Below are 25,662 nucleotides of genomic sequence, written 5' to 3' on the forward strand. Positions count from 1 at the left end.
TGAAGCCTTGCTTGTTTTTCCCATTCTAGCTATCTTGTAACCTTACGCTAATGCTGGGACCCATGAAGTGGGCACGTCATGGAGGCAAGATCAATGAAACCCGTGGACATCCTTGGACGTTCATTTGTGGCACAGCTGAACCGGCACAATGACAACCTGCTACCTACAAACACATGCTTCAATTTGGGAAATATTTCTACAATACCATCTCCAACATAATGTCAGGAACAGACCAAAACAAAGAATCAGAGCTACCCCTCAGCATGCAGTTTTATGACTCGGAAAGATATCAGCCATCCTTAGAAGATGTGCTCACGGTTAAAAACATCCTCTTCACTCTACGCCCGGAATCCCCGCTACCTCTAGAGCTCATCGATGCCATAATAGACTTATCCGAATATTGGCCTCATACAACAACCAAAGGGTTTTTCTTTCCCGGTCAGGAAGACGGTGACCAGAGCCTCAACATCAGTAGACGAGAAGTCACCATCAGAGCCGGTGGTCCGTTAGAAAATAAGTTCCTTTTACGGACCCTTCCCATCGGCTATCTCCCATCTCCAGGAAACATTAAAGTTTCTTCACTCGAAATACATTCAGAAGATCAATGGAAGTTTTCCAAACAGATACCCAAATTCTTGCCAAAAGATCGAGAAATTCCACAAGATGCCACAGAGGAAGTCCTCACCAAGTGGGCGGAGAGATCACAAATTCGTGGGGAACACCCTTGCAAGAAAATCGTATTTCATCTCAGAAGTCACGATCAAGGATGGGGAGGTGTACGTACAGATAAAGGAACATACAGAGGATCATACACGTGGTTTGACGTCGGTCTGGAAAGAACATATGCCACGAGGAAAGGTAATTCATCATGTTTCTTCCAGGCTCATACCAATAACATATCCAATCTTCAAGATCTAACAGCTATCAAACCAGCAGAACACATCCCTGAAAGTCCCTCTTTCCGTCTCTCCAGCTCTGACTCGGACACACAAGAATCGACGAGTGAGATCAAATGCAGTACACAAACAATCTTCCCCGACGTTCAAATTAATCCAAGCTATGATCGTGAAAACGACGCAAACCCGGCCACAAAATACCCACACATGTTTATACATACACTTAACCCCCATAACAAGATCCTCCAGAAAAACAAAACCGCAACAAAGGGTTTTGAGGATCACAAGATAACATGGAGATTCAATGATGATATACATCCAGAAAGTCCCGAAGCAGACGAACTAGAAGCGCAAGGTAGAGGACGAGAAACTGCTAATGGTGAATTCGTTCGTAACCTGGAAATTGGTGATGTGGTAACGCTTTGGGCGAAAGCGAGGTTTCCAGGTTGGGCCAATACTGTGGAGGATGTGAGTATGGATGTTTATTATGCGGTTTAAGTGTTTTAAATCTACGTGGTGATTCGGTGTTATCCAGGGATCAATATGCAGAGATTTAGAATCGTTTGGAGAAGCTTCACCTTCTGTTGTCGAGGTGCTATTGAAGAGAAAACTGAGAAAGGTGATGAGTCGTTGCCGGAGATCGATGTGAATATTGGCATGGGGAAGAGGCGCGTCGATGATTACATTGTTCGGACGGCTCTGAAAATTTATGAGCAGCGGGCTGCTTGCTCATGATAGATGGTAGGGTAGGGTCAAATTGATATACGAGGGGTGGAGTGATGAATTAGCTTAATGGTACCATGATACCAACCACACACAAAGAAGTTTACATTATTAGAAGAGTTGTCTCCAACTTCAGTATCCGGCCGTATATGGTGATAACACTTGGTGCGATATGCCTTGGGAAACACATCAGCACCCGTTCAATACCAATTGTCGATGTCAACCTATTTTGGAATGATTCATATCTATCTTAAACCCTCTGTAAAAAAAAAAATACACTTAACAGTTTACGATGAAATTTCATTTATGCATGTCCTATACACTTTTAATTTTATCATACAAGTAGTCCCCGCATCCATTTTAAGTACATCACTGAATCTTCTTTCCACTAGTTGTCAACTTCAATGGTACAGGCTTGCTCCATAACCAAAGAGCAACGAATACAACCCATCCTGTAACTGTGGCGCCAATTCCGGCAATCCATGGCCAGGCATTGCTGATTGCCCAACTTCTGGTATATTCATCATGGGCAAAGTGTCTTACTGTGACGGTGTTCTTTTCCTCGATACTGGTGAAGAATGGTCGCTTGTAGTTGACCTTGAAGTTAAAGATACCGTGTTGGTCTGGAAGCTTGAAGCTTGTGGTATATGTTTGAGACTCGGAAGTGCTAGTTGATGGCTTAAGCACAAGACGATGGAATGGTGAAAGCATAGAGAACTCGAGCTGGAGGGAGTCTCCAGTTGGTGGGATAAATGGAACCCATTTGTCCCATGAATACTCAGAAAGCTCGATTTCGTATGTCTATTAAATTGTAAGCTAGGTTTCAATAAATGTCAATTGCGTTACGTACCACATCGTTCTTAATTCTGTAGATCTTTGGATTGGTGTCATTGCTCTTGACACCATTCTCATGAAGGTAATGCTTGATGCTTCCAACCTTAAGAACTCCAATTTCTTTGAAGGTCCAGCCGGTAACCTCTTTTGAGAATTCTTGATTGGCAGTTTTGGTCTCCTTGGCGTCAGATCCAACACCTCCCATTCCAATGCTACGCTTGACCTTAGCATCAAACCATGTGTCCTCAAGGATCTCTGATGATCCAATGACTGTGAATCTAGCAGAGTTTCTAGCTTGCATGGTGGTAATGAGTGATAATTGTTGTCCAACGGCAAATGGATCTTCTACACCCTCGATATCCTCCTTAGAGTTGTAAGAGTATGCGGTTCTTGGAGCTCGGAGAAGTGGAGTCAATAATGGACTGGTGTTTCCCAATGTCTGTCCAACACCTCTTGGGAAAGCAATGACTTCCCCGCCTTTGCCATCTCCACGGAAGTAGTTCTTAACATCTGGTCTGACAGCGTCAGGTCGTGGCAGAAGAACAACGTCGTGCTTCTCTTCAGCACTTAATGTATCATAGTTAAAGTGATCAACAACAAGAGAATTGCGGTCTGTTGGAAGGTGGATGTCGAGCTCCAAGAGTAATGAGACAAGGGCAGTGGGGGTAGGGTGAGATGATGAGAGTGTTAATAAGATATTTCCGCCCTTGTTGATGAATTCGAGAAGGAGCTTTGGTGTCAAAGCTGGTCCCAGACCTGCTACGTATTAATTGGGCTCATTCTAGTGATGTAGGACTCGTACCTTTCGACTTGGATGGCAAGATGAGTAGATGGTCGAAGGAACGCTCTCCCAATTCAAAAAGTCCCAATTTCTCGTTTTTCGGCGACTCGTATGTTAATTTATATCCTCGTGCTATTTTCGCAGATGATTTAGTAAAATGAACCTCACAATTGTAAATTTACTACCACGAATAGCTACAACATACCTTCAAGATCTCCAAAGTATTTCGAGTATTTCGACTTCTCAGACAATTCCTCCAATACAACTAATAATTTGTTTCCGCCAGCACTCAAAGCTGAGACGGCACTGAGCAAGCCCAGCAACAGAAAAGAAAGAATCCACCTCATTTTTGTTGTGGTTGACTTCAATATTCTTTCTTTCCAAATTGTGAATTGCGCGGCTTGGAAGCTTTAGGAAACGTATGCAATGCCAAGAGTTTCCCACGGCGACAGGGATTCTGATTAGTGTCTGATAACTACACGTGATGCTGGTATAAATTCGCGACATCAACGTCGAACTTCCAGCCTCGAGTGATTTCAAACCTCGCGGAAGAAAACAGCAATAAGAAATTCTTGTAAGTTGTCCAAGAGGCCATTTAGTTGCTAGGAATCTGCTAACAATCATAGTCAAAATGTCGTCCACAATACCACGATTCTTCTCTCAGCCTTTTCGCTACATGCGATGGGCAGCCATTGAAAAGCCCGCTATCTTCTTCTCCATAGCCGTCGGAAGCATTGGACCAATTCTCGTTCTCACAGTACCAAAGATTCGTCACAGACTCGGGGATGGACCAAGACCGCAGATTCCTTTGACATACCCAAGTACGTTGATACACAAATTGGGGTTAAAAGCCAGTGATGTTTGCAACTGCTAATGAATGTGTTTCGCGCAGTGCCTTCTGGACCAAGAAAACCTTTGAGTGGCTACGATGACGAGTAAAGTTTTATGGGGTCAGGGAGGTTGTCGGACGAAACAATTGTGTTTGTACATAGGAATGGCGTCAATGAATCGAGGGAATATCTTTACCAATGATATCGAAGCGATACACTACCAAATTGATACGATGATCGAGCCCGGCTTGATGCGACTTCAGCTGGAAAAGTTGAGGTAGGGTATCGTATTTGCATTCCAAGTGGAAGACGAAAGATTGATATTTTACCCCGGCCTCGAAAAAATGATCGCATTTCTCTTTTGGCTATGGACGACTCGAAGCTTTCTATCAAGAGCCTAGTAACAGAATCTTAGGTATAATGTACCATCCACTGGCTATCGACGTGAAGAACATCACAACTCTTTGCAAGTGCTGTCCTCCAAACCATTACTCCGTATTGTCATTCTTGATATTTACAATGTCTATCATTTTGTTACTTGCACCGCGCCCACCAGTCAGCATGAATTCTCTGGCTGTCTATGAAACTAAAAGTAAAATGATTGCGTCGAATTGTTAAAAGAACGTCCGAAAGGAAAGTGGAGTACATCAATATCCCCTACATAATCAATCAAATATTCCAAAAAAATGCATGGCTGGAAAAACTTCATGATCATTCTAATTTCACACAACTTTGCATACATACAACAAATAGTGTCAGCCAGTCCTCCGTGTCTTGTGCTTCCAACTAAATGAATAAAAATCAATCATCATGATTCTTCTTTTCCTCCCCAAAGAACCAACCAGCCAGCCAATCGATTTTGCTTATTTGGAGGGCAAAATTAAACAAGTTGAAAAAAAAGACTTTGATCAGATAGGCAAAACCTCAAACTCCTAGATAGAATTTATGAATTTATGAATTTGTGCGCTCCCTCGTAAGGGATTCCCTCGTCAGGCTGCGACTTGGAGTTCTCACTGGTCCCAACACCTCGATTTTCAAAGGGTATAAGTGTTGTAATCAACAGAATGTAAGGTCAGCGAAATTTTGCTAACTGACAATGGGCCGCTTAATTTAGTAGAGCGGCAATTCACTTCTGATCTGACAGACCACTCATGAACAGGATTGAATACTCACGTTCACTTTCTTCCTCCATCCCTTATTATTGCTGCTTCCAAGAAGATTAGAAAATTCTGAGGTTTTGAAGAAGTACAATCTAATTGATACCATTCTGGTATCCCTCCTTCTCAATTTGTGAGTGCCCTCGTGAGGGTTCCCCTTTGAGGGTGTCCTGAAGTTTATATCATTGGTCTCAATACACACTCTTATCATCGAGTTGACAATATTGTAATAGACAAAGCCAGAGTACCTAACCACCAAATCACGAAATTGATCCAAAGGTCAAGGAGACTTTGTTAACTGACAGAACTCACCTTATTTCGTATCATATACGTAGAAGTGTAGTACATTCACTTGTATCGATCTAGTCAAAATTCGCTTGCGCGAGGCCCACTCACAAACAGTAGTGAATCTTCATATCGAACCCCACCACTTTCCGAAAAGTCTTACTTGGTTTTGTCAAGGAAGCAAAACCTACAAGCCTCCCCCTATATCACACTTCTTGTGGAAGCACAACTCGAGAGGGGGCTATCCTTGGCCCAGAAGAGAAGGTTTTCACTCTCTCGATCCTGTCATTGACAAAGCCGGATTCCCTAAACAAACCACCAAGCCATGAGCCCAAAGGTCGGAGAGACTTTGCTAACTGATGTGTCGTCGCTTATTTCACATCATATGGTCATCTCCCTCGATCTGACCTCACAACACGCAGTCTAACTAATAATATATCAAAGAAAGATAACGAAAGAAAGTGCGAAATCTTCACGGGAGGTCTGTCGTTAACGGAGAAGCAAAACCTAACTCCCCACGGCGGCGCGTGAGGCCGGAAACCATAGGTCCCAACCACATCAATTTTCACTTAAGTGATGTAATTATCAGAGCCGGTGTCCTAATAATTGAGACGTGATCTCATATAGCCTGGCAGACTTTGTTAAGTGATATGAGATCGTTAAGTCAGACTATATAGTAGAGTTTCAATTAATCTTTATCTTGATGTGAATGATGACCATTATCCGCACTTGAGTCTGCAAATCTATTTCTACGATCGGGGCTATCTGGTTGGAATTGGTAATCATCTTTTCGGCTCCCAAGTCGTATACTGGGTATCTAGCAACGAGCCCGCGGTGAGATAAAGTTATCATTGTGGGTTGTACTCAGAGCGGACTTATCGGTTCTTGAGTTACTAGGATATGTTCTCAAATATTTTGCGCCCCAAATGTTTCTATATCATAAGTTCATACGTTACTAAAAGCCCAATTTCGAGACATCAGCGCTCGTTGACTTTCCCTGCATCATCTCCGCCATTACTTTGCCAGTACCCAAGCTCATGCTAATACCCCAAGGTCCATGTCCTGCAGCAAGCCAGATTCCTCCAACTTTATCATTCCTGGTACTCATTCCACCCAACTTATCATCAGACACCTTCGCCAAAATGGGCGTTCCCCTTTTCGTAACCGGCCGGAAGCAAAAACCTTTTCTAATGACTTCCATTTCAAAGCTTTCGTCAAGACCAAACATTCTTCTCGCAGTTTTCTCTAATATCTGTATAGCATCTTCTTGAAACTTGGACTCTGTTGCAAGTTTTGGTAATGGTTCAGTAGAAGAATTCAGACCTGCGACATAGATCTCGCCACCCTTCCTTGAAAACACTTCAGGACAATAACCTTCCTCATCACTAGCAAATATAGCTTGACATTCTTTCTCTTCTAGCTCCTCGTTCCAATTCGGTGTTCTCACCACTAAAGAATGACCAGCTAAACTAGTGATCGGTAATTTCAACGTTGATTCTGGGAATAAGGTAGAGAATACCTCAGGTGACCAGCATCCTGCTGCTATCAGAATTTTCGTACACGGAATGTCTGATTCAATGTTTGTGGAGGTGTTCAAGATACGTATACTAGATATTTCGGATCTCATATCTTGGTGAACGGACAATGCCTTCGCAGGGTGATGAAGTTGTACACCGCGCTCAAGACAGCTAGCAAGGAGGAACTGACACAACTTGAGGGGGTCACTTGATATGTTAGTGTGATTCTGTCAGTGGGATTTCCTTTGGGATAAACTTACACTTGAGCTGTACTCCCGTCTTTACTAAGAGGTTCCATTTCATCACCCTCATTCTTTTTGAACCACTTAGGCCACTCTCCTGTAAAACCTGTCGCATCCTTCACACCCACCTCATCATTGCCACTAGCAGTCTTAGCTCTACTCCCGCCACTCTTAACCAATCATCTCCTCTAACTCCCTTCTTGCCGCTCTTTCTCGCGTTCTCCGCAGCAATGTGACTCACATAATTCATGCTTCTACTCACACTATATCCCCATTTCTCAGCACCAGCATTTCTCTCGGCAAGTTTTTTATGTTCGTCGAAGCTCAAGAGCCCCAAGCTAGACGATTCATCACAAAACCAATCGCGAGACAGAAAACCAGCTGCATAGCCTGAAGCGGATGAGAAGAGTGTGGGAGATGGGTCTACAAGTTGAATGGTGGAGGGGTCTTGGGAGAGAGAGAGATAGTATGCGGTTGAGAGACCGATTATACCGGAGCCGAGGATTACAGTGTTGGACATTGTGAGTATCCTGGGAGGAAATCTGACAAATCAATATACACACGAAATTTGAACTTAGCAAATCATATAAAATAGATAGATGTTAAGTAGGTGCTCCAATGCTGCATGTCGACGACGCTCTTCCGTCCTGCCCCGCAATCGGCATGACGTAATGGTTCAATGACAGTGAAGCATTCTGCTAGATATATGTAGATTGATGAGTGTTGGCAACAGTGGAATAGATATGTCAGCGGATAAGTATGCGTAAAATCGTCTTAGGTAACCACAAATAGTTGAACTTTTTCTTATCTCAAACTTCCCATATGCATGAGTGGGTGAGCAGTGTTGAAACTCCAAAATTAGTAAACAGAAGATCTCAATTGCCCCACCACAGGACATCACCGCTTTTCTCACCACTCATACACCCATACAATCATCACACCATACCATTTGAAGAACGAACTATAAAATCATCAATACACGAAACAGGAAAATGGTACCCAGAACAGTTCTTCTCACAGGTGCAAGTCGGGGAATTGGCCTTGCAATTGCCCAGAAACTTCTGAGGGAAAAACATAATGTGGTACTTGTAGCTAGGACTGCAGGACCCATGGAGGAGTTGAAGAAGCAGTATCCGGAACAGGTGGAAGTTGTTGTAGGGGATTTGAGTGATTTCAAGGTGGGTGTTGAGGATGTTTAGTGTTGGAGATTTTCTGGATTTGAACGGTCCTGAGCTGATCATTGTACTCTAGTGAGGGCATGGTTGAAAGAGCAGCGGCAATAAGTTGTCTGCTTTGTCAACTTCTAGTGATGTTTTGACTGCAGTGTTCCTTGATTGAGAATATATCACAGATATATTGTACCTACCCGTTCCATTATTTCGTTTTCTTCCTATAATCCATTTTGGAGACTCAAGAGCCTACAACTAACCAAGTCCTTCATTACCAGGTAGGGCCACAAGCCGTCGAAACCACGATCAAACGCTTCTCCAAACTCGACAGTCTAATAGTCAACCACGGAACGCTATCCCCAGTAAAACGTATAGCGGACAGTACCCCCGAAGAATGGCGAGGTCTATTCGACATCAATTTCTTCAGCGCGCTAGCATTCGTTCGTCTCCTTCTCCTTCTCCTCTCCCTTCCATGCTCCAAATCTAACCATACTCTAGATAACCCCTTCAATTCCTCATCTGCGCAACACCCGGGGCACCATCTTGCTCACCTCTTCCGGTGCAGCTGCTTCATCCTACAGTACCTGGGGCCCCTACGGTTCCTCCAAAGCAGCTCTCAATCATCTTGCTCAGACCCTTTCAGTTGAAGAACCACTAATTACCAGTCTTGCCATCAGGCCTGGAGTTGTGGATACAGAGATGCAAAAGGAGGTACGGGGTCATAGTACCAGCGGCGTGATGGATAAGAAAGATGCCGAGAAATTCATTGGTTTACATGAAGGGGGAAAATTGTTGAAAGCAGAGCAGCCAGGTGGTGTTATGGCTGGATTGGCTAGTGATGAAAAACTGAGAGATGAGGGGCTAAATGGGAGGTTTTTGAGGTGAGTTGTTCTAATCTCGATGTTCGAAATATAGCTGGGAACTGATGCGATTGAAATAGTTGGGATGATCAATTGTTGCAGAGATATCGAGAGTAGGTTCCGAGTCACATGCGATGGAAGGCGTAGATGGAAAAGGAAAGGATGAAGCATAAGTATAGAATAGCTTTTCTCTTCTCATGAAAAGACGAGAGCAGGATACATGAACACAGACCAATCATAGTTCATCAGCAAACACGACCTTCACTTTTGATGAAAGGAACCAGCCAATTACCAATTGTCGTTTCATTTGAAAAAGCTTTGTTGCATATCTGAAATAATTAATTATCGTGATTTTATTGACTCCAATCGAAAGTCACAAAATGCGACCTTTCTTCTCGACCTCAGTTAGAGTAGTATATCTTTCTCTCCAACATATCACCTTATCTTTACAAGAAGCATGCCACGAACTGCCTGAATCAAATCCATCGATATGGAACAGATGTATATGTTTACATCTAGCCAGCCCTACGGGTATCATGCAAAAAGGCACCTACTCTTCCTCATTCAACTACGGCTCCCTTCTCTCCTCCCCACCATCCATTATCGTCTGCTTTAAACATTGACTTGGCGAATGCCAGGATAGAGTCTCTGGCTCATTGTGTCTTCTATGCAATTCTGAAAAGGCAGAGTTTACACTCACTCAAGACGAAGCTCCTGGTTTAGGATTACCCTGCGCGCTCCCGCCTCGCTTCATTAACCCGGCAAAGAAAGATGCTAATGCTTCGTTTTGGACTTTGCCTTCCGTAGATGGATCAGTACGAGTGCCTGGTGCTGCCGACTCTGGTGAAGAATATGCTTGTCGGTCCTGCGCCTGATTAGTTTTGCCCAAAGTCGCCAGGTAAGGAAAAGCACTTACCCGTAATCTTTGCAACATGTCATCGGCATCAACCTGAATACCGCCCATATTAAACTGTACTGGGCCAATGTGCTCACTAACTCTTCCTTCATCCGATGCTTTCTCATCGCCATTCCCATATTCACTAGACACCTTGCGGCCATTAACCAAACGACTGCTATCTACACTCGAGACATCTGGCCCCTGGCTAATTGTATGTAGTATTTCGACTTGAGAAGCCAGGAAACTCTGAGCATCAAGACTAGACACTTCCAACTTAAGACCTTGTGATTCTGCAGACGTGGCTTGAAGGGCATCGAGACTGGGATCTCGAATGACTTCTTCGTATGCTGATACCGCACTTTCAGGTACTGGCAACGGTGGTTGTGAGTGTGTACTACTATCATCACTAGATGAATCTTCTTCGATGTCAAGTGACCAGCCTTTGTTCACTTCCTCTACATTGAAACCTTCGCGCAGAACTCGGATTTTACCCCAAGAGTCCCAATTTGGCGGCACAACTACCTTGTCGCGATCAATAAGATTGTGTCTGATAGGTTGTCTTTTGAGAAGAGAATGTATGCCGAGAGAGGAGTGTATTAAGCCTTGCAGAGGACTAATAACCCCTGGTGTTGTGTATATGAGGGATGCCCCATCTGATATAGTTAGCATGTGTTTGATTGTTAAAGATATATAACCTACGCTTGAGGAGGATTGTGCGCAAATACTGTAGAACGTAATCAAACTCATCTTCCCTCCAAGACCGTTCCTTCTCCAGCGTTTCGATTTTGTCAGACTAGACACCTGTTAATATAGCACATATGCGCCTGCACAAATGAACCTACGTTTTGACAAACCACGCACAGTGGTAAACCCAGAGCCTCTTCCCACTCTCCAGGACCCAACGGCAAGCTAACATCCCCCTCAGTAGCAGTGCTCCCTCCGCCATCTAAGGTACTTCCACCACGCCCTCTATCCCTCCAGCTAATCATTACTTCTTCCATTTTCTCCTTACAATCTTCATCCAGAGATATCAATAACGGCCGCAGAAGACGTATCCAGTCCCGCAGTTCTCTCAGCCAGAACCATGGTTGCGACCAGTCTAGTAATATGACAATAAGAGTGTTTGGGATTGTTTGTGGTGTGAGAAGTGGTTGCATCAGAGGTGTGAAAGAGGGCGAAGGGTCGGCGAGTAAGTATAAGGACAATCGAGCCAAAATATCTAGATAGAGTCAGGTTCTCATCAATGTAGTCAACTGCGCCAAATGAAGCATACCTTCATGATCCGCATCCAAAACATCATGATATGTGTATCCCAAAGCAAAGTTGTTTGCAATAGGAGGTTGTTTGCTACTTTGTCTATCCTGAGATTTCCTGGTCTCATCCACCGACAGAGCCTCTAGAAATTCTTTCTGTGAATCCGCGGTTCCTCCTATTTCATATTAGTATATCACCTCTTCAGCACATTCGGGATGCTGCTGCAGTACCTAGCACAAGAATATTCTTCTCTGGTAATCGTTTTCCACTTGCGACTCCATCCAACATAGACGACCACATATCCTTTTTCTCCTCATCATCCGTTGATGTCGTAGCTTGCGTATACGTCGACGCCCTGTTGTTTGCCATATCCGCTGTTCTGGAGGTTTATTTACTTCCTTTCCCCTGTATTACACTCGTAACCATGCAGTTTGTAGGTCAATCTTTGAAGCCTGAGTAAGTGTCGTTGGTTTCCCCCGGCCCAAAAATTTCCCATCCAATATATGGGAGGTAAGTAATCAATGAATTCCGTATTTATCGCATTGGCTATTCTAGACTTCATCAAGTTCTGTGTTTTGGGGAAGCTTCATAAAGTTGTGAACGTGAATCAATGCAGTGGAACACGCGAGGCAGGGGCCCGAATTTATTATTTTGCAGCCTTGTCCTTGCTTCTTCCGCCTCACCTACCTGGTGCATTCGTTACAACTCATTACTCTACACATAACAATATGAATAGCATTCGTCAGATTCAAGAGCTTAACAGACGTGAATTGGAGAATGAAGTGTAAGTAGGCAGTTATTTTAACTTTGTTGCCAAACTAAATATTCTCTAGTTCTCCATCCGCCTCGTGGCATACGGATTATCGCGACACAGCTTACATCTATATAGGCGGCCTTCCTTTTGAGCTTTCCGAAGGCGACATCCTGACTATATTCTCACAATATGGCGAGCCTACATATATCAATTTAATACGGGACAAAGAAACTGGAAAATCTAAAGGGTTTGCGTTCTTGAAATATGAGGATCAGAGGAGTACGGATTTAGCTGTTGACAATTTAGGAGGAGCGGTGATTGCGGGCAGGACGCTTAAAGTGGACCATACGAGGTATAAGAAGAAGGAGGGAGGAGAAGATACTGGAATGGATCTGAATGGGGAGCTGGATGCAGAAGGAGATGAGAGGCGGAAGAGGAGAAGGACTGATGGAGAGAGTGAGGATAGCGAAGACGAAGAAGTACAGAGACCAATGCTCAAAGAGGAGAGGGAGTTAGCGCTGCTTATCAGGGACCATGACGAGGACGATCCGATGAAAGCATTCTTAATCGAGGAGAAGAAGGAAGAAGTCGCAAAAGCACTGGCAAAGGCGAAAGGAGGAAGCAAACCTGAGAGGTCTGAAAAGAGCAGAAAGCATAAACATCACCATAGATCTAGGCGGATCAAGGATGAAGAAAATTTGGATGATGGTCATCGATCTCGGCATAGGTCTCATGGCCATGATAGAGACCGGGATCGAGATCGCGAGTCTAGGAGAAGATCCCCAGACGATGATAGAAAAGAAAGGAGGCCACGGCGAGAAATATCACCAACGGAGGATGAGAGTGAGAAATTCAGCTCTCGATCACGGAGAGATAAAGAAGAAGATCCGCCAAGGCGTCGCGATTCTGAACGAGATGTTAGGCACAAGGATAGGGCCAGTGAGCGACGAGGGAAAAGAGATGATTCAAGGGGGTACGAACATGATAGACGGAGGCACTAGTAATGCAGTGTAAGAGAACCTTAGCATTGGCTCGTCAGAGATTCTATGACCTAGTTGATGCAATATGCAAGTTCTTATGCATGAATATCCCTGAATAGCCCCAAATACACGCTCAATGCTCATCCATATATAATGCAACCTAATTAACTCCAATCATGAGGGTATTTGGCTCCTCGCCGTGTCGTGTCATACATGCATGAAAAGTGACTGGTATCTATTCGACTCTCATGATTCTCTTCCAGCCATCCCGTATACAGTAACGCTTGCCGTCTTCACCTTCGGCAATGATAAATTTCTCCCATCGGCTGTCAGTGCCTGCTCCAACGACAATTAGGCTCTCATCACTCGTCCATCCGATGACACCTTTCGAGGCTTTGGGTCCAGCGTCACTCGCTGTTAGTGGGTTAGAAGATGCAGACAAAGGCTCCTCGCCAATTGAAAATGTGGCAGTTGCAAAAGAATATATGTCCGAGAATAATCGGGGCATCAAAGGTAGTTTCCCTAGAATTCCCCACTTGTTTCTTGCATCGGAATCTGGAGTCGTCGGACTACTGCTACCACCGCCACCAAGGGATGTGAGCCGTCGATGACTTGTCGCCGATTCTGATCGTGGAGGTTTCGAGGGATGTGGAATATCAAAAACGTGAAGCGTAGCTTTATCTGATGTAACAGCAAGGAGCTGTCCTGACGGGGAAATGGAAATGGAAAAAATGTCGGCGTGATCAACACCTCGTCTGAGTTCAGCTATCTTTGCACAATTGGTGGTTGCAAATACTCTAACCAGTGTACCCTATATTGACATGAGCTTCGGAATTTAAAGATAATAACATGAATAATGATCAAAGGCTTACAGTTTCGCTAGCAGTTGCAATGATCTCATCATCACGGCTTAAAGCTAGAGCTCGAAGAGCTCCCGTATGAGCAGGTATAATGCTGACATTTCCACTGTTGAGTTCGACCACTTGTACTTGCCCGGCTGTTCTGCCGGGAAATATCAAGATGCTGGCACTCAAGCAACAAAGTCCATAAAGATTGCTTGCAGTTTCATAGGCCTGATATAGTGTAGGGTTGCTTTGGAAATGATAAACACGAATGCTGTTTAGAAGGGCAACTACTATATGAGTCCTCGTGATTCGAACTCCTCTGACAGAAGTAAGAACCGATACTTGTGCGGCAATCTTTGCTTTTAAATCATCCCAAATGATTACCTACAGGAACGTTAGGCCAAACATGAATTAATCCTCCCCACTCGAATCTACTCGCCTTATTCTGAGCGAACTTTGGTTGTTTTCCACCACCAACTAGAGCAATGTAGTTGGTATTCCCAAGCATCTGTGCTGTTCCAACCCCGCCATTGAAGTCTACCTCTGTGGTCAGTACCGGTCGGTTGAGAGATTGTGGCTTGAGATATACCTCTGGCAACTCGTTGTTGACATGCTTCTGTGTTGAACACTATAATTGATAGTTAGAAAGTTCCTCAAGAACCGTCTTTTGAGACGCACCACGAAATCCTGTGTCGAGTCCAATAGCAAAACAGCTAGCATCGTGGTTAAAGGAAGCTGATAAGGCTGTGGGATTCCTTGAGTCCTCTATCAAGGGCCTGGTATTCATCTTCGATAGCGATAACGTGCTCCAATGTTATTTCTCCCAATGATTTCCAAAGAAATGATGTACAAAAACGATGTGAAATTTGTCATCAACTTTTTGAGGTGTTCACTACTCTTGGGATTCGATATTTTGGATTATGAGATGGCTTGCGACAACTACGATATTCTCGATATAAACCATCAAAAGTAGGTATTGTCCTGCGCGGTACTGTATTATATGCTGCTGTGTGTGTGTGGATATGATTGCGCTATTTCAGCGGGCTAGGCATACTCTGCACAGTAGCAGGCTGTCAAATACCTGCAATTTCCATCTACCTATGCAAGATATTAGGTACTGTAACGTGGGTGTCCGCCGTTCGTAATTGTAATTAATGACAAGACTAGGGGACCCTTCTCAGCGTTGTCCCGAGCCTAGTGGGTAGATTTAATAAATGTTTTCCAACTTGTTGAACCATCAATTAAGGGTATCAATCATGACAGATCTGTTTCAGGGCCTAGGATTTTTGGGGTTTAACTCCCAACGCTAATCACGTACAGTACAGTACAGTGCAGGAAAAGTGAATGTATAGAAATGTCCCTTCAATTCGACTGGATGTGAGGTTTGTCGTTGTTATTGAGGATATTGATAAGAAGAACTCAACCATATCATGATTATGTTTCATCCCCCAAGATAAACTGTGACACCCCAGAAAATTGCTTCTCTCAGCCTCGCACTGAGTTGCACAAGCTCTATCACCCGCTGCTTAATTAGGTAAAGCGTTATATTTCGCTAATTTATTCCCCTGACCTGAAGAAGCAACGACTTGTCGACCGATAGTTTACGAGAGAGTGAATATCCGCGACTTCGATTTCCAAAGTTCAACAGAGCGAAAGCACTTTATTTTCTTCCATCAATTCTTCCTCTTCAATCAACCTTTCCCCTTTCAATTTACAAGCCAGTTCAATCGTTTTTCCTCGTGGCTTAAGCCTCGTAATAATAAGACAATCATGTCGTCCCCTTTGAATGCTGTATGTTTATCCCTATCAATATCTTTTTTTGCTCCATGTCCAAAGTCTGGATAATCTGACCGCAACTTCCCCAATAGTTCTCATCTGGGGTTTGTTCTCGCATTTCGAAGTTTGATCAATACTAACTCAGCGATTTCCCTAGATCAAGATGCGAAGAAAGAAGAATGTCAAGAAGGGTATCCAGTTCTGTTTGATGGTCTGCGGTGCATCAGGCACAGGTACGATAGCACACTGCACACTTGGATATCAGGGGTGGTATTAACTGGATCTCACAGGACGAACCACTTTCGTGAATACTTTATGCGGCAAAAAGGTGCTCTCTGGCAAGGATGCCGACGATGCGACAAATGCTCATGTCGAGGAAGGTGTCAAGATTAAGCCAACCACAGTTGGTAAGCAACATTTGGACCTATAAATTCTATCTAAATCGAACATTGACTGACACTCTTGCAGAGCTGGAATTAGATGAAGAAGGAACCCGTATTTCACTCACGATTGTCGACACACCTGGCTTTGGAGACCAAATCGACAATGAGGCAAGGTAGGAGAGACAATGCACAACATGAACGATTTCAGCTGACAGATGCGAAGTTTTGGAGAGATCGTTGGCTATCTTGAGAGACAATACGACGATATTTTGGCAGAAGAATCCCGTATCAAGCGTAATCCTCGTTTCCGCGACAATCGTATTCATGCATTACTTTATTTCATCACCCCTACCGGCCACGGGTATGTCACATCTCAATCTTCACCTCCCAATTTCAAGCTAACGTACTTTACAGCCTTCGCGAATTAGATATCGAGCTTATGAAGCGTCTCTCTCCTAGAGTTAATGTTATTCCAGTTATCGGAAAGGCCGATTCCTTGACACCTGCTGAACTTGCAGAGTCAAAAAAGCTTGTCATGGAGGATATCGAGCACTATAGAATTCCTGTCTACAACTTCCCTTACGATATCGAGGAGGACGACGAGGATACAGTTGAGGAGAATGCTGAGCTTCGTGGTTTGATGCCATTCGCCATCGTAGGATCAGAGGATGTTGTTGAGATTGGTGGACGTCAAGTTCGGGCAAGACAATATCCATGGGGTGTTGTAGAGGTTGATAACCCAAGACATTCCGACTTCCTTGCCATTCGAAGCGCCCTTCTACACAGTCATCTAGCAGATTTGAAGGAAATAACCCACGATTTTCTGTATGAAAACTACCGTACTGAGAAGCTTAGCAAGAGTGTTGAAGGTGGTAGTGGAGGGTATGTTTTATTCATTCTAATCATGATTGATCAATGCTAATAGCTCTATAGTGATGCTTCTATGAACCCTGAGGACCTGGCATCTCAATCTGTCCGCCTAAAGGAAGAGCAACTCCGCCGCGAGGAGGAGAAGCTCAGAGAGATTGAGATCAAGGTGCAACGAGAGATTGAGGCGAAGAGACAAGAGTTATTGGCTCGTGAGAGTCAATTGAAGGAGATCGAGGCTAGAATGCAACGCGAGCAAACTGCTCATCTTGAAGCAACCAACGGAACGCATACGTCAGCGGAGGCTGAAGCTTAATGGTGATGATGATGTACAGGGGAAATGTGTTTATGCGTAAAAACATGGATGGATGACTGGTGGCGATGGAGAAGTCTTTCGATTGCTGCATACGCTTTCGTTCGGATTTCTGGGGCTGTGGATTTTCTTTTTGCAGGTCGTTGACGGCGCTGCATTTATTCTGGCTCCTCAAAAAGCTAATACCGTAGTTTCTTATTGCCTTCTAATGTGCAGCTAAATCGATATTTATTTCTTATTAGGTCAATAATTCTTGAAAACAACAAAGCTATCTTGGTATACATGATATTTTCAGTGATGTGCCTTTTGTCTTATGTTTGAGTATGGCGAATATCACGCGTGCAAAAGTTGAATGTCGTAAATTGACATGTTGATTCACCACCAAAAACTTGACAGACATTTTTAATTACACTGCAACAACAATTATTTTCATGTTTCAATTACCTTGGTAGCTATATAAATCACGCACAATTTTCCTTTGAGGAGGCGGCGCTAATGATACAGTTACACCCCGTCATCATATGACATTACATACATTACGTTAGGCTTCCTCGGCACTTTAACTATTGCCTCTCCGCAGTGCCTCATCTAGACTCAATCATTTCAACATCACTATTCAACCTTTCAACCCTATTATCGCAGTGCATCGCACATCATCAACAAACAAATTTTCGAGACACCAATAAACTATGGCGTCGAACACAAAATATACTCGCGCTTCCCAGCGAGACTCGCTCGATGATCCCGCACATTATTCGCAAGCCCCTCCATCTTATGCTGAACCTTCCACATCTGCGGATAATGATGCTCTCCTAGGAGGACCAAGAAGCAGCGAGGACAACATTCCGGATGACTTCAAGGTATACAAAAGACCTACGGCGTAACATTCGCAACATATAATCTAACAAAGGTGTAGTTTGGAGGTTCTGTCGCTGAAGCAACTATTGAGATCCGCATGCAGGTATGAAGAGCTGGTTTATCAATAATCAGACTGTCTAATTTCTAACATTCCTTTTAGTTTGTCCGAAAAGTCTACTCTATCCTGTTAGTATTGCGCAACTCTACCAACATGATTTCGTTGTGCTAATCTTCTTGTCAGCTCTGTACAACTCATTGCCACAGCCGCTCTAAGCTCCGTCTCCTTCTTCAGCGAATCCTACAAAACCTGGATTCAGTCAAACACTTGGATGTTATGGACTTCGGTACGTTAGATTCTTCTAGCAACACTTGGACGATGCTGATATTTGTAGATGTTTGGCGCAATTGGTTTCATGCTCTTGACCTACTGGAAGCGCAAGTCATATCCAACCAACTTGTTGTTTCTTGGAGGATTCACAGCGCTCGAGGCATACTCGATATCGGTCATCGTATCGACATTTGATTCTCGCATTGTTCTTCAAGCCGTCTTACTTACTGCCGGAATATTTGTTGCGCTGACACTCTTCGCCTGCCAAACCAAATATGATTTTACGTCATGGATGCCTTATCTCTTTGGTGGACTTTGGGCATTGATTCTCTTCGGATTCATGGCCATGTTCTTCCCAAACAACAGTACGGTTGATTTGATTTATTCTGGTATCGCCGCTCTTATCTTCTCCGGCTACATTCTCGTTGACACCCAGCTCATTATGAGACATTATCACGTGGAGGAGGAGATTGCAGCAGCTATCAGTCTTTACCTTGACATCATCAACCTGTTTTTGGCCATTCTCCGAATCCTTAACAGCCAACAAAATAACTAGAAAGAATGCTATGGTCAGATAGTGGCATCGGGAAATGATCGAAGCAGGATGCCAGCTTGCTTTTATACTACAACTTTCAATGGACCAAACATTATTATGGGGTTATGGGTTAATTTGAAAACTAGTACTATTAGGATGAGGTTCCTGTGGGGTTTTGGGATCTTTCTGGGGGTGGTTTATTTGTTTCGATAGCTCTTTCCCCTTTACATGAAGCAAACTCATATCCAATGTTATATTGTCAGTTTACATGCAGGAATTCCTTTCTACCATTTATTTCTGGTTGAAGATGTCTAGGTACGACAGGTCTGATCTTGATGGATCGCCCCCTCCTATTCGGGTCTAACTAATACCGAAGGGGTAATGAAACATCTCATCCCGAAAAAACCTCCTCAACGAAAAAGTGATTGTGTTGTGTGCAGTGCGCACATACTGGTGCGGTACGATACTTGCATGATGTATCCCTTGTAACGTCTAGAAGACAGCCCTCTACACTGAGACCTCCTTGAGTCAATTGACAAACTAAACTATTGATTAACTAGATAGCTTGGCTTCGTCAATACCGGCTGTGAGCTAATCAAACCCTGAGCACTAAGTGCATATTTGGGGAGAGGGTGAGAGGGTCTCCCGACTCCCGTAGAGTATATTCCCCGAAGAAAAAAGTGGTCGTTGAAGTCAGATAGAACTCAAGATAACCACTCGAGCCAGTCCAATGTTGATCGTGGGCCGTTGTTTGGTTTACTTATTAACCCCTTTGGAAACATGAGGGTGGGGAAAAAAGAGGATCCAAAGGTGCATATTCTCTTCCTTTCCTCTCCTTCCTCGTTCAACCAAGGCTTTTCCCCCCTCCCGAGTACCCTCCTTAAGAGTATCTGAGTTACTTGAGAGATGATAGAACATCTTAGATACACCACATAAATTTATCTGTGAATACCTAGGTACTTCGTAGTATCCTTCATTGAGATATTGTCTCCTCTTAAGTCTTGAGTCTTCGAAGTTCACAACTTCACACATCAACAAATGCATTCTATTCGAATCTGACCCACCCGCACAATGACAGTATCATTAATTTGATTCGTCGATCGGACCGCCTTTTTTTCTGAAATGTAAAACGAACCCCTTCTTTTTACTACTGTGACGCTGCAGCCACTCACTCAAATTGGATGATTGGATCCAAACCGAACCCACCTGTTGCTGCAAATCGCTCGTCAAAAAAAACAACCCCCCCCAAGTACAACAACTCGCTGAGCACAGTTGATTATTCACTTCTTTCACCGCCTTCTTCTTTGCTCACTGCCAGATAATTCAAAACTGTCCCATCCATCTTTCAATTATATACTCTCTCCAACCCACATTCGTTTTGACTCGAATCCGGACTGGTTGTACTCTCCTATAACATCATACGAGAAGTCAAATATTCTATGATATATTCACTCATTTAATATTTCGGGTTTCAAAGGACAATTGGGAGAGAAATATATGTATTCCTCACTCAATTGAACCTCAACAATTGTTTAACCACCAATTCAAAATTTACCTTTCTCTCTCTCTACTTTCATCAAGTCGCCATGAACTCTACTTCTCCAATCGACACGATTGAAGATGGCACAAATGAAGCTGCGTCAGAGTGGGCACACCACAAAGGAGACTCTGTTATTCCTATAGAGAAGAAACTCGACAATTCAACAGAATATCCAGCTCGCCCAATTATGGGCAAAAAAAAGGCCAGAAGGAAAGATGATAGTCCTCTGGATATCATTTGCAGATTTGTTGTGAACCATCAAACTGGTAACTTTCTGTACTCTATTTTTTTCCTAGGATCTTTTGTTAATGTTGAGCCTTAGGACTATCTGTCAATCTATTGATGCTCCTTTCCTTAACGCATATGTGCTTTCCAAGAGCCCGCAGACATACTCGCAAATTCTTCGAACTTTCCTACTACAATCCAGAATCTGGCGAGTATTGCGCCGGTTGGGATGATGCTTGGTTAGTGTCCTATTGGATTGTTATCTTTACAGGACTTCGCGCTGCTTTCATGGATTATATATTGAGACCATTGGCAAGAAAGGGTGGGGTGAAGAATCCGAGGGATGAGACGAGATTTGCTGAGCAGACTTGGCTCATGATCTATTATTCTGTGTTCTGGACACTGGGAATGGTTAGTTAGAGTATGAAACTCTTTGAAGACTTCTTCGCTAATACATGGATAGTATATATACGTCAACTCAGACTACTGGTGGAATTTGAGCGAGCTGTGGACCAATTGGCCTAATCGAGAAATTGGTGGACTTCGAAAGTGGTATATCCTCGTCCAATATGCCTTCTGGCTTCAGCAGATTATTGTCATCAATATCGAGGCACGTCGAAAGGATCATTGGCAAATGTTTACTCACCACATCGTTACAACTGCGTTGATTTTCACAAGTTATGGCTATCATCAAACGAAAGTTGCAAATGTAATTCTTTGTTTGATGGACGTAGTAGACCTTTTCTTTCCAGTAAGCACACCTCCTTTACCCCCTTTACTGCACAAGAGCTAGCACTAATCTTCCATAGGTTGCAAAATGTCTCAAGTATCTCGGATACGATAAATTATGTGATCTTATGTTCGGACTCTTCATGCTCTCTTGGGTAACGGCCCGCCATGTTTTCTATCTTATCATCTGCTATTCGGTTTGGGCGGATATCCCAAGGGTGATCAATTATGGCTGTTACCAGGGTAAAAACGGGTCTATCTCAGGTCCTTTCCCGCCTCCTGATCGCTTTGGACACCTCTTCAAGCCATTTCAAGATCCGGTCGGAGTTGTTTGTTGGAATAACAACATAAAATGGGGCTTTCTTAGTGCCTTGCTTTTCCTTCAAGGTATCACACTAATGTGGTTCTGGATGATTGTTCAAGTTGCTATCAAAGTCGTCAGAGGTGGCCAAGCAGACGATACACGAAGTGACAACGAAGACGAAGATGAGGAAGACATTGATTTGGATGAGGAGCCCTTTCCCGAGGAAGTTCCCTTGTTGGAAAAGGAGCCATATGAGGAAGAAGTCGGCGTTGAAGAATTGAACCTGGAGAAAAGAACATCGAGAAATAGTCGATATAAGAAAACTACGAGCAGTGCTAGTGGCGTCAGCATCCCGGGACACAGCGATAGAAAGGAATTGCTGGGCAGGATTGGTTGTGACAAAGGCGTTTAGAAAATATGCTGGGGTTCAGATACATGGATTTTCCTGCTCCCGATGTATGGATGACAGGAGGGTGAAAAACTGGGGAGTGAGGAAGACCCCTCGCGAGAATTAGCGAGGAATGCCATTTTTCTTGCTTCTTATTCGTGGTATATGGCACGGGATTTCTTATTTTTACACAGATATCGGGAGATACCGACTGGTTTTTGGAGAGTTATGATGATAAAACATACCCGTTTCTTATTTTATGAAAAGTTGAATGAAGGAAAGGATATTTTCCAATCGAATTTCCATTTCAAGGAGTTGCATATCATTCGAACTTTTTTAATGATGATCTCGTTTTGGTAGTGGTGAAGGGAGGGACTCTTGTATCTATGTGTTCATGTATGTGGATTAGATGTGAATGAAAAGATTATGCCCAGTTTCAGACAGAGCTTTGGGTGCATTTGGTTGAATAAGACACCGATGGTTAGACGTGACTTTGAGGGCAATATTTCTGATGTCTGATGGGAGAAGAAATAGATGTATCAGTGTGAATTATAAAAATTAGTTGCACGAAGGACGCGAATATCGAGTTGGTAGTTGGAGTGAATTCAGGTAAAGTTAACAAAGGCATGAGATATAAGACAGAGAGGGGAAAATTGAGGAGCTGTTGGGAATTGCATCTATCTACACAAGAGAGGATGGGGTTCGACTTCTATTCTTAGTTCCTTGGTCTGCCCCCTCTTAAGCTGTTAACGCATTCAGAATGACGACTTCTTCTTGACTAAGAGAAGAACCGATATTAGGTGTATTAATCATCCTTAGATGTGCTTTCATACCACCTACCCATGATAATAAATATCAAACCAAACTCTCTTTACTACCAACCCAATCAAAACCCGACGCATTCGGACTTTTAGACAGATAGGTAATCTTCAAATAGATCCCGGATGACCGGTACTTTGAGCGGGGCCGTGGCTGCAGAAAGGAAAAAAGCATGGCGAACATGGTCTTTTTTTTAGTGTAGTGTGTATACCGAGTCCGAGGTTTACGAAGAGTAGACGTGTACTCTATATAAAGTATTTTTTGAAAGGGCTCGGGAGCGAAATGTTCCATGCGTGTGGAGAAGGGCTGATTGAAGGAGCTTGAGAGGAGTGAGTGTCTGGGCTATGACAGGACAATGTCAGGGCAAGCTTGTTAAGGCAGGTCCCACCGTATTGGTGGTGGGTTTGTGTATAACTTTAACTTTAACAATAATACATCATACATATATTTCTGGCATTTCTCTTTAACAATCTTTTTATTTTCTTCTTTCCAAGTTCTTGTTTCTACTGCGTAGAAGAGTGGATTTTCGATAACGGGTAGCTTCTTCATTAGGTGAATCTGGCAGCGACATCAGGACAGCTTAAATTGAGACATTGAGGGACAATTCAACATATTTTCGGAATGGCGGCGCCGGTAGATCCAGCGACGAGAAAGAAGGTGTTGAAAGTGGTCTTCTTTTCGCTGTTATTAGATTTGGTGCGTCTACACAATGGGCAGATTCAATCGCGAAAGATAGCAAATAGCTAACACACCCATTTTAGATCTCGTATGATAGACTTTCCACTTGAAACAAGTAGACATGAGGATAGCGAACTAACGCGCTACTTGGGCAGATTCACATTCATATTACCTCTATTTCCAAAGCTGCTGGAATTCTATAGGAAGTACGTTTTTGCAATTTCCCAAGTACCCGGACAGATATCTAATATGGAAACAGTCTTGAGGCGCCAACTGCCTTTTCCTCTTCATCCAAGTCTCCTACACTTCTCGCACATATTCTCACATATCTCAATACATACAAAGCATCATTCGCGAAACCAATTGATTCTCGATATGATATTGTATTGCTTGGTGGAGCTCTTGGGAGTTTATTCTCGTGCGCAAATATAACCTCGCTACTCATTTCGACCCAGCTTTGCTAATGCCCTACATCACAGCCTTCTCCAAGCTCTCGCGTCCCCCATAATCGGTACTCTCTCAGATAAATATGGTCGTCGCACGGCGCTCCTCGCCAGCATGGCTGGCAACATCCTCAGTGTCCTCCTCTGGGTATGCGCCACCGATTTCCGTACCTTTCTCCTCTCGCGCGTCGTAGGCGGACTCTCAGAAGGCAATGTTCAACTCGCAATTGCAATCGCCACAGATATATCAGACGAGAAACAGCGCGGAGCAACCATGGCATTGGTGGGAATATGTTTTAGCATAAGCTTTACTTTTGGACCTGCATTGGGTGCTTGGCTCAGTACAATTAGTACTGTACAGGCAAATCCTTTTGCTACTGCGGCTGGATTCTCTCTGTTTTTGATTGTGACGGAAACAATCTATTTGTATATGTGTTTGCCAGAGACATTACCTAGTAAGGTTGCGCAGGCTAAGTTGAATGGGGAGCCGGCCGCTACGAATGGGGTTACCAAACCAGCTGGTTCTTCGACTGAGAAGACGCAAGCTAGAATGGTATCCTCGAGTACTGATGGGGTAAAGAAGCAGGGACGAACGAATTCCCACTTCCTACTCAACCTTACTCACCTTTCATTCATTCTGTTCTTCTCCGGCATGGAATTCTCCCTGCCTTTTATGACATACGATCTCTTTGGCTATACGTCCGCACTCAATGGCCGTCTCCTAGGATATATGGGACTTGTAGCATCTCTTCTTCAAGGAGGAGTAACCCGACGTCTTCCTCCTCTTCTTTCCGTTCGCATAGGTGTAGTCTCATGTCTTGGCGCGCTATTTCTCCTCGCACGCATCAACACCGTTGCGGGTCTCTATTTAGCCACTACTCTCCTGGCCATCACAACCGCAACAGTTGTCACGGGTCTCAATGCACTCAGTTCATTCGAAGCAGGCGAGGATGAAAGGGGTGGAAAATTGGGAAATCTAAGAAGTTGGGGACAACTTGGGAGAGGGCTAGGACCATTGTTATTCACGAGTGTCTATTGGTGGGCTGGCAGAGAAGTGGCATATAGTATCGGGGGTGTAGGGCTTATGGGGGTGGCATTATTAGTTGCTTTTGGGTTGGAGACTCCGGGAGGAGAGAAAGGGAAGAAGATTGGGGATGTTAAAGGGGATGTGGGGGAGTTGTAGATCGGGGTATAATTCTCGATGTTTGATACTGTATTGTTTGTTGTAAGAGTTTTGGTTTTTTATTTGATGAGCTTTTGGCTGGGACTCGTTTCGGAAAATTTGTCATTTTCGACCTGAAGGACATGCATTCGATGGATTCGATGGTGGGTTGCTACGAATCGTCAAGTATATCCAGGTTTGGATAATTGAAGGGGAAAGAAACAGATATGTAAATTAGAGATATCCTTTGGTGCATTGCATCTATATTGAATTTTTTGCAAACATCATA

The 25,662-nt window shown here is 43.7% G+C and overlaps 12 protein-coding genes across 12 annotated transcripts; 8 read left to right on the forward strand and 4 right to left on the reverse strand.

The window, feature by feature from the left end:
• Positions 1–218: 218 nt before the first annotated feature.
• On the forward strand, positions 219–1,394 carry EAF01_003435 (uncharacterized protein; the record flags this gene model as incomplete). Its single annotated transcript, XM_038911689.1, has 1 exon — positions 219–1,394. The coding sequence occupies one exon, from the start codon at positions 219–221 to the stop codon at positions 1,392–1,394; it is 1,176 nt and encodes a 391-aa protein (XP_038772924.1).
• A 594-nt stretch (positions 1,395–1,988) lies between these two features.
• Positions 1,989–3,581, reverse strand: EAF01_003436 (uncharacterized protein; the record flags this gene model as incomplete). The annotated part of the gene is made up of 4 exons (XM_038911690.1): positions 1,989–2,420; positions 2,470–3,209; positions 3,256–3,366; positions 3,440–3,581. The coding sequence occupies 4 exons, from the start codon at positions 3,579–3,581 to the stop codon at positions 1,989–1,991; spliced, it is 1,425 nt and encodes a 474-aa protein (XP_038772925.1).
• Positions 3,582–3,865: 284 nt separating this feature from the next.
• EAF01_003437 (uncharacterized protein) lies at positions 3,866–4,173 on the forward strand (the record flags this gene model as incomplete). The annotated part of the gene is made up of 2 exons (XM_038911691.1): positions 3,866–4,055; positions 4,127–4,173. The coding sequence occupies 2 exons, from the start codon at positions 3,866–3,868 to the stop codon at positions 4,171–4,173; spliced, it is 237 nt and encodes a 78-aa protein (XP_038772926.1).
• Positions 4,174–6,189: 2,016 nt separating this feature from the next.
• EAF01_003438 (uncharacterized protein) lies at positions 6,190–7,785 on the reverse strand (the record flags this gene model as incomplete). Its single annotated transcript, XM_038911692.1, has 3 exons — positions 6,190–7,230; positions 7,284–7,435; positions 7,459–7,785. The coding sequence occupies 3 exons, from the start codon at positions 7,783–7,785 to the stop codon at positions 6,462–6,464; spliced, it is 1,248 nt and encodes a 415-aa protein (XP_038772927.1). The 3' UTR covers positions 6,190–6,461.
• A 292-nt stretch (positions 7,786–8,077) lies between these two features.
• EAF01_003439 (uncharacterized protein) lies at positions 8,078–9,578 on the forward strand. The gene is made up of 4 exons (XM_038911693.1): positions 8,078–8,443; positions 8,713–8,874; positions 8,933–9,315; positions 9,375–9,578. The coding sequence occupies exons 1-4, from the start codon at positions 8,258–8,260 to the stop codon at positions 9,409–9,411; spliced, it is 768 nt and encodes a 255-aa protein (XP_038772928.1). The 5' UTR covers positions 8,078–8,257; the 3' UTR covers positions 9,412–9,578.
• Positions 9,579–9,994: 416 nt separating this feature from the next.
• EAF01_003440 (uncharacterized protein) lies at positions 9,995–11,815 on the reverse strand (the record flags this gene model as incomplete). Its single annotated transcript, XM_038911694.1, has 6 exons — positions 9,995–10,159; positions 10,211–10,845; positions 10,892–10,985; positions 11,035–11,411; positions 11,466–11,621; positions 11,677–11,815. The coding sequence occupies 6 exons, from the start codon at positions 11,813–11,815 to the stop codon at positions 9,995–9,997; spliced, it is 1,566 nt and encodes a 521-aa protein (XP_038772929.1).
• A 359-nt stretch (positions 11,816–12,174) lies between these two features.
• On the forward strand, positions 12,175–13,201 carry EAF01_003441 (uncharacterized protein; the record flags this gene model as incomplete). Its single annotated transcript, XM_038911695.1, has 2 exons — positions 12,175–12,230; positions 12,280–13,201. 2 exons carry the CDS (start codon positions 12,175–12,177, stop codon positions 13,199–13,201), a joined length of 978 nt encoding a protein of 325 aa, XP_038772930.1.
• A 214-nt stretch (positions 13,202–13,415) lies between these two features.
• EAF01_003442 (uncharacterized protein) lies at positions 13,416–14,812 on the reverse strand (the record flags this gene model as incomplete). The annotated part of the gene is made up of 5 exons (XM_038911696.1): positions 13,416–13,991; positions 14,053–14,409; positions 14,465–14,562; positions 14,615–14,653; positions 14,704–14,812. 5 exons carry the CDS (start codon positions 14,810–14,812, stop codon positions 13,416–13,418), a joined length of 1,179 nt encoding a protein of 392 aa, XP_038772931.1.
• A 983-nt stretch (positions 14,813–15,795) lies between these two features.
• EAF01_003443 (uncharacterized protein) lies at positions 15,796–17,367 on the forward strand (the record flags this gene model as incomplete). The annotated part of the gene is made up of 7 exons (XM_038911697.1): positions 15,796–15,816; positions 15,959–16,034; positions 16,092–16,208; positions 16,270–16,357; positions 16,408–16,545; positions 16,599–17,066; positions 17,118–17,367. The coding sequence occupies 7 exons, from the start codon at positions 15,796–15,798 to the stop codon at positions 17,365–17,367; spliced, it is 1,158 nt and encodes a 385-aa protein (XP_038772932.1).
• Positions 17,368–18,053: 686 nt separating this feature from the next.
• Positions 18,054–19,106, forward strand: EAF01_003444 (uncharacterized protein; the record flags this gene model as incomplete). Its single annotated transcript, XM_038911698.1, has 5 exons — positions 18,054–18,224; positions 18,281–18,325; positions 18,383–18,408; positions 18,464–18,566; positions 18,615–19,106. 5 exons carry the CDS (start codon positions 18,054–18,056, stop codon positions 19,104–19,106), a joined length of 837 nt encoding a protein of 278 aa, XP_038772933.1.
• Positions 19,107–20,671: 1,565 nt separating this feature from the next.
• On the forward strand, positions 20,672–22,295 carry EAF01_003445 (uncharacterized protein; the record flags this gene model as incomplete). Its single annotated transcript, XM_038911699.1, has 4 exons — positions 20,672–20,891; positions 20,948–21,261; positions 21,314–21,601; positions 21,660–22,295. 4 exons carry the CDS (start codon positions 20,672–20,674, stop codon positions 22,293–22,295), a joined length of 1,458 nt encoding a protein of 485 aa, XP_038772934.1.
• A 1,416-nt stretch (positions 22,296–23,711) lies between these two features.
• Positions 23,712–25,658, forward strand: EAF01_003446 (uncharacterized protein; the record flags this gene model as incomplete). The annotated part of the gene is made up of 4 exons (XM_038911700.1): positions 23,712–23,773; positions 23,852–23,974; positions 24,028–24,186; positions 24,248–25,658. 4 exons carry the CDS (start codon positions 23,712–23,714, stop codon positions 25,392–25,394), a joined length of 1,491 nt encoding a protein of 496 aa, XP_038772935.1. The 3' UTR covers positions 25,395–25,658.
• Positions 25,659–25,662: the final 4 nt, after the last annotated feature.

This window comes from Botrytis porri, assembly GCF_014898465.1.
Source record: "Botrytis porri strain MUCL 3234 chromosome Unknown BPOR_004, whole genome shotgun sequence".
Classification (NCBI taxonomy): domain Eukaryota; kingdom Fungi; phylum Ascomycota; class Leotiomycetes; order Helotiales; family Sclerotiniaceae; genus Botrytis; species Botrytis porri.

Coding starts and splice junctions, on each gene's coding strand:
- EAF01_003439 (XM_038911693.1), top strand. CDS start 8,258: ATGGTACCCAGAACAGTTCTTCTCACAGGTGCAAGTCGGGGAATTGGC. Junction 8,875..8,932: donor TCTTCAGCGCGCTAGCATTC/GTTCGTCTCCTT, acceptor ACCATACTCTAG/ATAACCCCTTCAATTCCTCA. Junction 9,316..9,374: donor CTAAATGGGAGGTTTTTGAG/GTGAGTTGTTCT, acceptor CGATTGAAATAG/TTGGGATGATCAATTGTTGC.